This window comes from Jaculus jaculus, chromosome 7 (assembly GCF_020740685.1).
Source record: "Jaculus jaculus isolate mJacJac1 chromosome 7, mJacJac1.mat.Y.cur, whole genome shotgun sequence".
Taxonomy (NCBI): Eukaryota; Metazoa; Chordata; class Mammalia; order Rodentia; family Dipodidae; genus Jaculus; species Jaculus jaculus.
Window position 1 is genome coordinate 20,585,373 of NC_059108.1, and position 14,053 is coordinate 20,599,425.

The 14,053-nt window shown below is 44.9% G+C and overlaps 1 protein-coding gene across 2 annotated transcripts; it reads left to right on the forward strand.

The window, feature by feature from the left end:
* Nucleotides 1-751: 751 nt before the first annotated feature.
* Nucleotides 752-11,747, forward strand: Nhlrc3 (NHL repeat containing 3). Of its 2 annotated transcripts, none has more exons than XM_004660031.2 (7): nucleotides 752-1,063; nucleotides 1,510-1,662; nucleotides 2,013-2,160; nucleotides 4,261-4,461; nucleotides 7,470-7,561; nucleotides 8,857-8,969; nucleotides 9,330-11,747. In XM_004660031.2, the coding sequence occupies exons 1-7, from the start codon at nucleotides 980-982 to the stop codon at nucleotides 9,580-9,582; spliced, it is 1,044 nt and encodes a 347-aa protein (XP_004660088.1). In that variant the 5' UTR covers nucleotides 752-979; the 3' UTR covers nucleotides 9,583-11,747. The 2 variants fall into 2 exon arrangements, with proteins under 2 accessions (XP_004660088.1, XP_045010904.1); XM_045154969.1 differs by having other exon boundaries at nucleotides 1,534-1,662.
* The last annotated feature ends 2,306 nt before the right edge of the window (nucleotides 11,748-14,053 follow it).

Here is a 14,053-nt window from a genome sequence, read left to right on the forward strand (position 1 = left end):
CCCGGCTCCGCCCGGGGAAGCGGGCAAGGCCGCGCGGCCACCTGCCCCGGGCAAAGCCGCCGCGAGCCCGGAGAGCCGCGCCCGCAGCCCCCGCGGGCCTCAGGAACCCCACCACCACCACCAGCGCCTCGGCCGCGCCCTTCACCGCCGCGCTCGCCGACTCATGGCCGGGCTGGCTCCCGTCCCAGTCGCTCCGCCCGGCCCGGCCCCCTGGGGTCTCGCAGCCCGGGCAAGGAGCTGCCGGGCAGGCTCTTTGTTACCAGCTTCTGTGGCTTCCGGGAGCGGGCCGGCGGCCGGAGAGCACCGGGAGCCGGGCGAAGGGGGACGCGGCCTCGTGTAAGGGGACTCGCGAAGAGCGCGAGCGCGCACAGCGTCAGGCGCCCTTCGGGGGTTACCCTGGTAGCCCCCACCAGCTCCAGGGGGGGGGGCCTTCGCTAAAGCGCGTCGCACCCGAGGAAACTCAACTGTGCGCCGCCGGCCTCGGGCCGCAATTGCCTGCTGTCCAGTAGACGGGAGGGGGCGGGTCCTAGTGTGGGAACATAGGTGTCCACAGCAGACGCCTGAATGGTTCGGAAACAGATGCCACCGATCTGCAACGCAGAGCCCGCAGTTTATTGTTTGTGTGTCATATTCCCCCACTGTGGTTCGGTTTCGTTATGCTGTGCTTTCACTGCCGAACCTGAACTCAGAAGATCGGAAGTCCGAGCGGGTCAGGATTCTCTGCGGGCGCCGCGATGTTGGCGGCTGGGAGTCGGCGGCGGGGGAGCCACCACCGCGCGGCGGCGTGGGGAAGGGATGATGCCTGAGCACCTGACCAGGGGTGGGGCCTCGGCAAGCTGCTTGAAGCTCGGCGGTGGTTTCCTGACATTTTCCTGTCTTCCAGTTCCGACGTGCTTTCCCGTTTACAGCCCGCGCTTCCAAGGAGAGCAGCTGCAGCCCTGTGACCGCCGCCGGCCCCGCGTCCTCCCCGGCTGTGGCGATGGCGAGGCTGTGGCTGTGCGCGGCAGGTGCCGCCGTCTTTCTTTTCTGTCTGCTTTTGCATTCGCGTTTTTGTGGCTGTCCGGTGAGTGCAGTCGTGATGTCCACCCCTCCGCAGCCCCCGGTGTGGGTGGCGTGGGAGCTGCAGGGTGCGTGGCGGTGGCGGGCCCGAGTGTCCCGCGCTGATCCGGTTCCTACCCTGCTCTTGGGGCTCAACCGCTGACATTGCCCTGGTCTGTTGGGGAAATTTAAAAAAAAAGACACATAGGATGTTTCCTCTCCTTCCCAGCTCTCGCTGTACGCCCGGATAATTTGCATACCTTTTCTTGTGGTCGTTTTGGGGGTTTCGACCTGAGAGCTGGTTTCTGTGGACTTAATCCAGCCAATTTAAGGTTGTCAAGACATACTTTAAAAGTATGCCACATACCTTTTGCTGCTGTTGTTTGCTTGCCTTTTACTTACCTAGAGCGCAAATTGAATCTGAGACATTTGTTTTTTTTTTTTGTTTTTTGTTTTTTTTTTTTATTCGAGGTTTCAAGGAAATTTGCCTTTCAGTTTTCCTGGAGAAAGGAGGAAGTGTTTTACCGTCTGGATTTGGGGTGGCCCAAATATTCGGAATACTTCACTGGAGTGACGTTTTGTGTTGCAGTTGACTCCCTTAACGGATTGGTTTATGTAGCCCAAGTAAGTACAGTGAGGATTTGGGGGGAAAAAAAATCACAAGCCTAAGCAACTCCAAAAGCAGAAGAAGAAGAAGAAGAAGAAGAAAAAAGAACAGAAAACAAAGTCTTGTTTTACTGCCCTTATATAGCCATATGTACTTATATTATTAGTTATTGCAACTTGTTTTTGAGGTAGTTTCAAGTAAATATTTTAGATTTGTATATGATAGATATGAATGTTAGGTTTTGAAGTGATTTTTCACACTTTATTGAAATTTCTCAGTCTTTAAGAATGGTTTCTTTCGTACAAAGTAGAGATGTCCACTCCGTCAAAGTGACTCTGTCTAAGCAGTTATTTTTGTATGCCTTCAGAGAGGGGATAACATCCCAAAGGTATTAGTGTTCACAGACGATGGATATTTCCTACGAGCCTGGAATTACACAGTTGACACACCTCATGGTATGTTTGTCTCCAGCACACCACATGAACAATCCGTCTGGATCACGGATGTAGGAAGTGGTATGTGTAGTAATATCTATTAAATTATCTTGGTAGAAATTATGTCTTTGCCCATTGCTTTAGCTTAAAAATTTTTAAATTAGCATTGCAGAGCCTAGTAGCTTCTTTCATAATCCATGAAATGACTTGTTTCTGGAAATTCTTTACACTCTACTCCCGTGGAATCTAGAAATGACATAAGTAGGCTGTGACCATTATCTAAAACTTGTCAAAGGAGCTCTCTTCTTTATAAACTGTCAGTTGCTCTTCTCAGAGTAAATGAGTCTCCATCTCTCCGGCAAGTCAAATCAAATAGCAGCCTTGACTGTCACCGTCTATGAACACTTCTCTTTGAACTGAGGCTGTGCTAAGGAAGCTATGATTGCTTTGTTGTGCAGAGTACAAAGATCTGCAAAAGCTACTGTTAAGTTTTGAAATTCTGCTGACTGCAGCATGTCTGAAGTCTCCCTTCAGTGTTCTTTAGTAGACAATGCTGAAACAATTTCCCGAGACAGCAGTTCACTGGCGCTGCTGGCTCAGGCCAGGTAGTACCAGCGACAGTTCACATTGCCTTAGGAACTCTGGAAGAAACATGAGTAAGTGCATTCTGATATTCCTTTACCCAGTCATGCGCTTCACTCAAAGAACACTCCTCTTCCCCAGTGCTGGCCAACTCCCAATACAGTGTTTGGAATTAGCAAAGTCTCGGATTTTTGTTTTGTTTTTTTTCCGAGTATTACCATTGCTACAATTGTCCTCAGAACTCAGAAGATTTCTGGGCTTCAGGTAGTGTGTTACCCACTAAAGCTTTATTTTACAAGGTAAAATTCTGGTTAAAATCTACAGTATCTCGAGTTTATGTAAAAGTATAATAAGACTTGACTATTTCTAGGCTCCCCTTCTCCCCCAGAGTCACTGTCAAAAGGCCTTTACTCTTAATTTATCCAGCTCATGTTATCTTTTAAAAAATGTAAGGCTTCATTAATTCTAAGGAATAAAAAGCACAGATAATATCTTCATGCTTTCCATTCTCTCTTTATTTTCTCACCCTCAGATCTGCAAAACTATTTTTCTGTTCTCTACCATTTTTTCAAAGGAATTGATTTCCTCAAATGAAAACACTATAGTTATGCAATCCCTTTTGTCAATTCTTCACAAACTCCAGGGTGTCTAAAGAATTATGTTCCCCGGGGCTGAAGAGATAGCTTAGCAATTAAGTGCTTGCCTGTGAAGCCTAAGGACCCTGGTTCTAGGCTCAATTCCCCAGGACCCACATAAACCAGGTGTACAAGGGTACACATGAGTCGAGTTCATTTGCAATGGCTGGAGGCCCTAGTGCACCCATTCTCTGTCTCTCTCTGCCTTTCTTTCTCTGTCAGTCACTCTCAAATAAATAAATAAAACAGTTTATTGGAAAAAAAAACAATTGTGTTCTCTTACTGCTACAAATATTAGCTTAGACATCCAAAACAAGTATTAACAGTAAAGATACTTTTCAAGATAGAGTTGTAGAGCACACAGATTCACTGTTTGTGTTAAAGTCAGTGTTTCTGCTGCATATCAGCTTGGCTTTCTCTGCCTTTCTGTGACTTGGCTTCTGCTAACTATTTCATGATTGCTCGTCTTTCTTCACTTTATTTTTTAGCTTGTAAGGTCATCTTACATTAAAGATTATTTTTCTATAGGACAAAAAAGAGTGTTCAATATCGAATTTTCTTCTTCCCTGAGAAAATGTAATTTGTGAAAACTTGTGTCATTGATAGAGAGTTTTTGATTGTTGTATTAAACTTTATGATTTGTGAATGAATAATTGAAACAGTGCACACATAATTATTAACATAAACTTTCTGTTAATGAGCCAGTTTTTCAAAATTTTATTCATTGTTTTTAAAAATCTGCTAATTTTAGGATGATGTAAGATTTTCATTGGTAATCAAATTTGGTCCTATCTTATAAAGAGGGCCTCTTTCTTGTCAGCTGCAGTATTTAAATTTGTGAGCCTGTTTGCCTTTTCCTGCCGTGTCATACTAATCACATTTTGCTCCTTGCCTTACCTGAATAATGTGAACTGAATGTTGTGTACTGGTTTCGTTAGTGAGATGTGCTTGTCTGTCTCTGCAGGATCCTATGGTCATACTGTTAAAAAGTACAATTCCTTTGGTGATCTTGTTCAAGTCTTGGGTACCCCAGGCAAAAAAGGCACAGGTTTGAATCCTCTGCAGTTTGACAACCCTGCAGAATTATATGTGGAGGACACAGGAGATATTTACATCGTGGATGGAGATGGGGGACTGAATAACAGATTGGTCAAACTGTCCCAAGGTACACATGCCTTACTTTTGTACAGTATGATAGGAACGTTATTTTATAAGCTGGATTCCATTTACTTGATGCTCGGTACAGTGTAACGGTGTTGTGATTGACTCTGCGCAAAGGGGTAAACACAAGGGGAAGACTTAGAAAACGGACAAGTGGGATTGCCAGCAATGAGTGGCTCTGCTAACAGGCCAACTCATCGTTACCAGAAGCTAGCAGATAGGTGCTAATCTAGCCTGTTTAGAATGGGGAAGTTAGGACACTGCCACCCGCACCAGCTTTCCTCCAGGATGACCAACAGCAAGATTTTTATTGAGTGCCCTGCGCTGAGTCCTCAGCAGCAACAGCGTGGGCGGTTCTGTGGACGGTGAAGCAGTTACATGTCATGTGTGCAGGTTTTCCAAGTAGGGTATAAGTTAGGAGACTGAAACTAAACCGGATAAGCTACTTGACTGAGGTGGGGGTGGAAGGTGGGGTTCGGTGGCTGGGCGGAGGGCGCCTGGGGTCTTTGCCAGATTCCTGGTGGCTGTTGCCAGGAAGGGAGCTAAAAGTGAGCTTTTCTCTGTCTTTGCCTCTATTCTCTAAGCTTTTATTTAGAGGAAGGGGCTATTGTAAAAGTAGAATTGTCACACGTTTCTAGGGAAACTGTCCTTCCAAAGCTGTATGCTTGGCTTATCACTTAGTAATGAACTTGCTGTTAACAGCGAAAGGGAAGTGGATAGGGTAAAACAAAAGTTCAAAAAATTCTAAAAAAGGACAAAAAGGGGACAAACTACATATAGGCATAATAATTCCCTGTGGCAGCCATAAAAAAGTGACTACAGGTGGGTGTGGTGCACACCCCTTCAGGCCCAGTACTCGGGACGCAGAAGTGGGAGAATCACTCTTAATTTAAGGCTACCATGAGACAACGAATTCCAGGTCAGCCTGGGCTAGAGCAGGACCTTACCTTGTCAAACAAAACAAAACCGAAACAAAATAAATACAAAGCAGAATGATTTTTTAAAAAATTATTGACAACTTGCATAATTGTAGAGAATAAGCCATGATAATTCCCTTCTCTCTCCCACTTTCCCCTTCACAAGTTCACTCTTCATCATGTTCCCTCCCCTTCTCAATTAGTTTCCTTTTTGTTTTGATGTCATCATCTTTTCCTCCTATTATACTGGTCTAATGTAGGTTGTGTCAGGCACTGCAAGGTCACGGAGATCGAGGCCACTTTGTGTCTGGAAGAATGCATTGTAAGGAGTCCTATCTTTCCTTTGGCTCTTACATGCTTTCCACCACCTCTTCCACAATGGGCCCTGAGCCCAGGAAGGTGTGATGGAGATGTTGATCACTCCTTTGTCACTTCTCAGCACTGTGGCACCTTCTGAGTCATTCCAGTGGTCACAGCCATCTGAAAAGAGATGCTTCTCTAAAAGTGAGAGTAACATTAATATATGGGTATGAACTATGAACGTTAAGAAAAGTGTTTACTGGGCAGTTTGTTGAGCATAATATATGCCAGACTGCAACAGGTATTAAACCTCAAGGGCTCATGGCCTCCCCTGCCATAGGCTTTTGACTAGGTTTTCAGAACCAGTCATGTATTCCCTCCTGGGAGCAGGCCTCCAGTCCAGTTAGAGAACAGTTGGTTTTCCCCATAACGGTCATGGCCTGGCTGGCTAAACTTAAGGCTTGCATTGTATACTGCTGTGACTTCTCTCTCCCATAGCGTTGCATGTAGCATAGCTTTTTTCCAGCTTCCTGTCAGCTGGTCTACAGGGAGGAGGTTTCCAGCTCGGCTCCGGCAAGATTTCTCAGTGACCTTGTAGCCCACGCATAGGCAGTCTAGCAATAGAGTCTTACCATCTACTTCTGGTGGGAAACCAAGAGCCTTGGCAACTGCCTGCAATGTTTTGGGGGCATCATGGACCTCCCTGGCCAATACCTCACTGGAAATAATCCCATCCCTGGCACTGAAATTTTTCAAGTAACATTCTATGGTTCCTGGTTACGCCATTATCCAAAAAAAGTAGGTTTCCATATGGCTTATTTATTAACTCTCCCCCCACCTTCCTTTAGTCAGTCTTTTCCTCTGACCTCACTCCATCCCCAGTAATCTGTTCATCTGCTTACAAACCATCCCCTTGTGTCCTCCCCTCTCCTCCCACCCTTCCTTATGGCCCCTTTCTAGCTTACTGGCCTCTGTTACCAATTTTATACTACAACACACCTTCAGGTTTAAACATTTTAAATAACATACTTATTTTTGTTTTTGAATACAAAAGCTGTGAGTGTTTAGGGTGGGCAAGGCTCCCTCAGTGGCTCTATAGGGAAGCTTTCCTTGTCCCTTCCATCTGGGCATTCCTTGGCTGTGGCAGTAAAACTAACCTCTGCATCCATCTTCCGGTAGCCCCTTTTCTCTAGCTCTGCGTCTCACCCCCCCCCCCTCCTTTCTCTTGCAAGGACTTAGGTCCTCCTGCAAATCCTGGATAATCTCCCCCTCTGATTTCTAACTGAATTGTATTTTTTAAAGCCCTATTTTCAAAGGTTATATTCACAGGTACAAGCAAGTAGGGCATAAACTTGTCTTAGGCCACAGTTCAGCCAGTAGAGTGGCTAATGAGGGGGACAGTATATAAAGAACATAAGGAAGCTGGAAGTGGCATGTAATCCCAGCACTTGGGAGGCTGAGGCAGCAGGGCTGCCAGGGGCCTGAGGCTGACCTTGTCTTCTCAAAACAACACAGAAAGTGAGTTTTTAAGCTAGGAAAAGGAAGTCGTTTGAGAGGTGGGGTGGCTTGAAATCTGAGCAGTGATTTTTCAAGCAGAAATTATTAAATAGATTAGTTGCTTGTGGTGGCATAAAAATCAAGTAGACAGATGTATAAACAGAAAGCTAGGAAAGCTTAGCCAAATTTATGCAGTTTAGTTAACCGTGGGGTTTTGCAGTTTGCATAACAAAGTGTAACATTCAAATGCATAAGCATTGTCCATGTTGCGCTGACCTTATACATTTGCCATTTATAGATTTCATGATCCTCTGGCTGCGTGGAGAAAATGGGTCAGGACCAGCTAAGTTCAACATACCTCACAGTGTTACACTTGACTCTGATGGCCGGGTAAGAGTAGTGTACCGGTGTCTGGAACGCAGTGTGCACGGCGGTGTGCACACATTTCAGTGTGTGTTGGGATATGATGACCTGTGCATGTATATTTAGTAGGCAATTACTCTGCACCTGGGTATACATACATACTCTATTAAAATATTTGGGCCCTATATTGAAGAGGTTCCCTAAATATTTTGAAATGTATACAAAATTAACTCATTTAATCACCACAATACTTCATGGACAGATAATTAACTCCAGAGTTAAGGATTATTTATAAAATAGGACATCCTTTAATCACCATGTGTTGAGTACTGAGAAAGAAAGATGAAACTAACAATGCAATGTATAATTTAATCCTAGGATGTACTGTGTTTTCCTCCTTGGTCATTTGTCTGTGACATTGATCCCAAATCTCTGCACAAGTCCGTCCTCAATAAAGAATCAATAGGAGAAGATCTTGAGAAATTTCCTTGCATTAGCAGTCTGTCTACAATAGGATAAGTCTTTGTTTCTGCTTGGAAAGAAAGTCACACACGCTGACAAAGATTAAGTCAGGTTTACTCTGAAGAAATAAGTGCTTAGTTGCTGAATCCACAAACCCAAGAAATCCAATAGACCTGAAGTGGAGTGGGGGTAGGGGGGATCTGTACTCTAAATTGCACCTATACAGTACATGAAATGTCATTTAGAATGAACCTTCACTTCCTGTGTTATACCAGTAGTGCCCTGGTAACTCTCTACCGCCTATAGCAGACCTGAGTTAAACTTCTTGTTACTAGCATGCCCAGCCTTCCTCCTGCCCTCGTGCTCCCTCCCATCCTTTGGACCGACCCTGGTAGTAGCAGACACAAGTTCAGTGACGGCTGCGTTAATGAATCCGTGCTTCACGACGTCCCACCATGCCGAGCCTCTGGGGAGCAAGGCCGCTTCTCGTTGTCCCTGACGTAGGAATTCACAAGCTGGCCTTACTGTGAAGCTGAATGCTTGTTAGAGGAGAGGGTGAATGCTGTCCCTTGTCAGCGTCCTTAGTCTTGTGCGTGGCGCTGTGCTCTAGTCACTTGTTCCCTTGCGTGTTTAGTGGGGCTGGCAGCATTCCCTGCTGCGGTTAGGACAGACCGTCTTGAGATGTAGCGCTGCCGAATAAGAGCGTTTCAGACAAGACTTGCAGCCTTTCAGCACTCCACTCAGTCCCTCCTCTCAGCGCTGCCAGATCGGATCGTGTGAGTGAGACTAACGGCAGTGAAAGCTCCCGTTCCTACCCAGGTTGCGGACCACTTCCAGTTGACACGTTTTTGGTTTCTTAGGTGTGGGTTGCTGACCGAGGAAATAAAAGGCTCCAAGTATTTGATAAAGACACTGGGGAGTGGATAGGAGCATGGAGTAATTGTTTCACAGAAGAGGGACCATCTTCAGTCAGGTAATTGTTTCTTTTTACTTGAAAATGCTTGCTTTCATTGGTTTATGTAACCCACTTCCTCTAAAGAGGCAGCATGTATCCAGAGAAATCCAGTGTCTGAGATCATGAAATCCGATATAAAGAGAAAACAGTTAAGTTCCCTGTGTCCTGTGGAGTCCCAGTGTGTGCTTAGTGTCTCCCACAGCCTGTGGGTATGTTTAAACAGGAAGGAAAGTCAAAGCTTGAGTCTGCACCATTGGGCCTAGCTGGTGGCTACTTGTCCATTAGCTTCATTTCACTAAGGAGAAAGTAAGCATATCTTTGCAGCCGCGCGTCCTTCCTCAAGAATGAGCATGACGGTCACGGTCGTCTTCTCCTTAGGTTCACTCCCAATGGGAAGTACTTGGTCGTGACCCAGCTGAACCTCAGCAGGCTGTCCATCTTGGCTGCTCCACCTGTGGGAAGCATCGGTGACTGTTCTGTGGTCAGCACCATCCAGCTGGCCGATCAGGTTCTGCCACATCTCCTGGAAGTTGACAGAAAGACCGGAGCCATCTATGTAGCAGAAATTGGAGCCAAGCAAGTACAAAAATATGTCCCTTGGTATAACCACGTGCCTGCCTTTCTTGTTTAGTGACTCTTTCCTGGAGACCCTTCAAGCAGCAGTCAGATCCTCGTACTCCTGAAGTGTTGAGTGATGTCCAAGCACAAGGGTGTATTTTCCTTCTTCCCTCTTCTGCTTCCAGAAAGATCTATACTTATGTCTTTAAGGTTTGGGTGGGAGATGATTCTGCCAAGAAGTATACTTGCTGCTTGAGTGTGAGGGTGTCTTGGCCAGAGACCAGCAAGTTCGACTCCCTAGAACCCACATTACCGAACACTGCTTGGTAGGGCCGCATATCTGTAACTGTACTGTGTGGGGAGCGGAGACCGGGGAGTCGCTGGGGCTTGCTAATGGCTGCCAGCAGGTTGAGGAGGGCTTCCCATCTCAAGCCAGAGGTGGGTGAGTGATAAAGGACACTCTGCTCTTCTGTGCCTCACATGCACACACGGGGCACACCCGTCTGCACACACCTGAAAACAAAGCCATGGCCTCTTGTGATTCTTAGGACTTAATTGTTCTACTTTGGAAGTACCTAGGGTTTTTTTCTATGGATGGGATACTGGGGATTGTATCCATGGCCTTGTGCTGGGCAGCTGAGCTGTATCACTGCCCGAGGAATTTTTAATGAAACAAATGGAATTTTTTAAAGGTGGGACCATAAAGGGAAACTAAGACTGTAATAAAGTTATTTGCCTGACATATTAACCCTCTTTGGGTTAAACATGGGTCCAAGGGATATTTTGTTGATTTCTCGTGAAGAATCAGCACCCTCCAGGTTTTGTAGCTTAGGTACCGTGGGCGTTGCGTGTCGGGGGCTGCTGAGTAGCGTGCATGCCCGCGGAGCGCCCTGTCCTGAGGGCTCCAGCGTGAAGAAGGAGGGTGTGTGCCTCGCGCAGCCGCCACCAGTCGGAAGTGAGTGGGCAGACAGTCACAGCACAGCAGAGGAGAGGGGCACCGTGAGAGGAAGAGGACACAGCCCAGATAGAGAAGGTCTACAGTTGAGACTTCTGACGAATTTTGGTGATGTTTTGGCCTTTTTCGTTCTTAAAAGCCCAAGTTGGCTTTGGCTCTTTAACTTTATAATACTTGATATCAACCTTTAAAAGTAAAAATGAAATGGCATCTAAGCACATTGCCCAAAGAAGTTTTATAACTCAACAGAATACGTTTAAAGTTACATACAGTCAGTGTTAGCAATAGGGCCTTTCCTCAGTCCTTCCTTGTTGTCTGTTTCTCTCTCTCTCATAGTTTAGGAGAATTAGAAGTATTTCATAATGTTGTGCCAAATACTTGGAGCTATTAAGATGAAATTTCCTTGTCTTCCTATCCCCCTCCACATTATGACTGTTGTCTGCCATTTTCTCTAGTTGATTCTAAATTTTGGTGAAACTGTGCCATATTAGGAGATTTTGAGTCATTCTTCTCTTCCTCCTGTCAGCTTCCCGCTCTGTCCCAGTGTGTGTCTTTCTGTGATGTGAGACGCGGGATGTCTTGAGGGACTTTGCTCCTCACCTGTACTGCTGAGAGTCCATTTTATAGACCTGACGGCATCTGCGCTTGTTTTTATGCTTGGTTCACATCTTGATGCAGCTAAACCCTGTGCTGTATTCCAAATCTACTGATGAATGTGACCCTGCATGATTCTCAGTGAGACGCCGTAGTTTCCTCTTCAGAAACATAGGGACATCATTTTTCTGCCCCGTGGATGCTGTGAGCATGAATGTGTGACAGGTGCAAACTGCCCTTGGAGTCGAGCGCCCAGGGTGCGTTACAGACATTTCAGTACGACAGAACCTTCTACGTGTGCCATTTTCTTGACAGGTGCCACGTCTGCCTCATTTTACATATGTGTCTGTTATCAGAATGTGGCTTCATGAGGTTTATGCTGTCAGCTATTAAGAACTATTGCATGAACAGTATTTGAAGTTTGCTTTGTTGGTGAGCCAGGACAAGATGTGCAAGAGCCCTCCAGAGGAGGGTAGGTTATATAAACTTATTTTGTCATTTCAAAAAAGTTTTTAGCTTGTTTTATACTAGATTATAAAATCTGAGAATATTGCTCATTTGTCTTCCAAGATGTGTTCATTATTGTATTTGCAATCAAAGTATTTCACTATTTCCCCCATGGAACTAATTGGTTGAATGAATGAGAATTTTATTTTCCATTAAAACATAATAAATTTTTAGAAAAATCAGTTTCCTGGCTCCTCAATTCAATATTGATTTTACTGATTTTTATTATAAAAGCAGTTTGTAGTTCTTGTTCCATTAAAGAGTTTCAGTGATCACGAGCTCTCAGGGTGGTCAGGCTGAGCATGATGGTACATACCTGTAATATTAACAGTCTGGAAGCTGAGGCAGGAAGGCCCAGAGTTCCAGGCCAGCCTGGGATTCAGAGTAAAACTTTGCCTCATGAAACCCAAGAACAGAAATGATCTCAGAGCTGGCGTGGTGGCGCATGCCTTTAGTCCCAGCACCCTGGAGCCAGAGGTAGGAGGATCTCCGAGAGTTTGAGGCTACCCTGAGAATAGTGAATTCCAGGTCAGCCTGGACTAGTGTGAGACCCTACCTCGAAAAACAAAAATTGATTTCAGGGCCAGAGAGATGGCTCAGCAGTTAAGGCCCTTGCCTGCAAAGCCTAACAACCCACGTTCAGTTATCTAGAATCCACATAAAGCCAGGTGCACAAAGTGCCACATGCCTGTGGAGTTCGTTTACAGCAGCTGGAAGCCCTGGTGCACCTGTTCTTTCTGTCTCTCTCCTCTCTGTTTGCAAATAAATATTTTTTAATAATGTGTGCAGATTGGCGCTACGGAAATGCCTTCATCTTCACACCCACAAATCATAAGCTAATAAGCATCAGTATTGCCAGAGGTTGCTGCAGGGATTTGAAGATGCATAACTGATAGTAATAACCTCACTGGCTGCACTCCTGCAGAAGTACATATCTATGCATCTCTTCTCTGGGTTGTTGACATGGGGGGCTGTAGGAACAAGGGTGTGTTTACAACCGCGTGGTAGTTAGCGAAGACATGGATGCGGTCTCACAGCAAACCCAGAGGAGCAGCTGTTTGTGTGCGGGTCACTGAGTTGACTGCGTCAAGCTCTGGCTTGTTTTGCTTCTGCTGATTTTTTTGTTTTTTTGTTTGTTTGTTTTTTATTTATTTATTTGAGAGCAGCAGAGAGAGAAAGAGGCAGAGAGAGAGAGAGAGAGAGAGAGAGAGAGAGAATGGGCGCACCAGGGCCTCAAGCCACTGCAAATGAACTCCAGACGTGTGCGCCCCCTTGTGCATCTGGCTAACGTGCGTACTGGGGAATCAAGCCTTGAACCAGGGTCCTTAGGCTTCACAGGCAAGCGTGCTTAACCGCTATGCCATCTCTCCAGCCCACTTCTGCTGATTTTTAAACAGCCAACAAGGCAGGGAGCTCTCAAAGTTTTAATTTTCAGACTCACTCTATCAGAATTACATATAAAATCACCTGGATTTATGTAAATAGACCGTCATTGGCTATAAACCGTAAGCAATAACCCAGTAAAAATTTTAAAAATCAAACTTTATCAGCTTTATTCATTTTAACAAAATTTTATAAATATTTTAATTTATTTATTTGAGAACGAGAGAAAGACAGTATGGGCACACTAGAGCCTCATGCAAACAAACTCCAGATGCATGTACCACTTCATACATCAGGCTTTATGTGGGTGTTGGGGCTTTGAACCTGGGCCGTCAGGCTTTGCAAGCAAGCACCTTTAATCACCCTCTCCCCAGGTCCCATTTTAACAGAATTTTGACAAACATGTAAAAGAGCTAAGTTCAGTGGCCTCTGCCTGGGGTCTCATACTAGCTAGAACGGTCTTCTTACGTGTCCAGTGATCATTGCCTCCTGGAAGTGGGCCCCACCAGCGTTACGCCCCTAACCCGTAAGAGGGCAGTAGAGCTCCATTCTTGAAATAACTGGAACTGTCAACCTTCATGCTTTTGACTTTCTAAATTGAAACCACGGTGTTAAAGATGCTTGCACTCTTCCCTTGTTTTCTGAAACTCACCTCTTGAGGAAACTGGTTTATAGATGACACATTTTCAAGAGTTATGGAACAATATTAGTCTTCTTCATTGAAAAGAAAAATGTTAAAATCTTTTCAGTAGTTAAAAAAAACAGCTAAAAGAAAATAATTCATCCTATAGGAGAAACTGTAATCTGTTTGTATGGGTACAACAGAAAATTAATATGCTAGCATTGAATTCTTGTGACTAGTTTTTTTTTTTGTAAAGAAGTATTTTACTATGTAATTGCTAATCATTCTACAAATAACAATTACATTCTTTTTAATAAAAAGGCTGAATAATTTAGCTGGCATTTAGCCATAACCTAAGCCATAATCTCTAAATAGTCTTGTAACATGTAGGTCTTTCTTCTGTACATAAGAGCTGATCAGAAGTTGAGCATGAAAAATGTTTTTAAAACTGTTCTCTTACATTATTAACAACAAAATAATATA

Bases quoted from the DNA above. Each gene is read 5' to 3' on its own strand.
- Nhlrc3 (XM_004660031.2), top strand. From the start codon at position 980: ATGGCGAGGCTGTGGCTGTGCGCGGCAGGTGCCGCCGTCTTTCTTTTC. The intron at 1,663-2,012 runs GTAAGTACAGTG...GTATGCCTTCAG, and splicing joins GATTGGTTTATGTAGCCCAA to AGAGGGGATAACATCCCAAA. The intron at 7,562-8,856 runs GTAAGAGTAGTG...TTGGTTTCTTAG, and splicing joins CACTTGACTCTGATGGCCGG to GTGTGGGTTGCTGACCGAGG.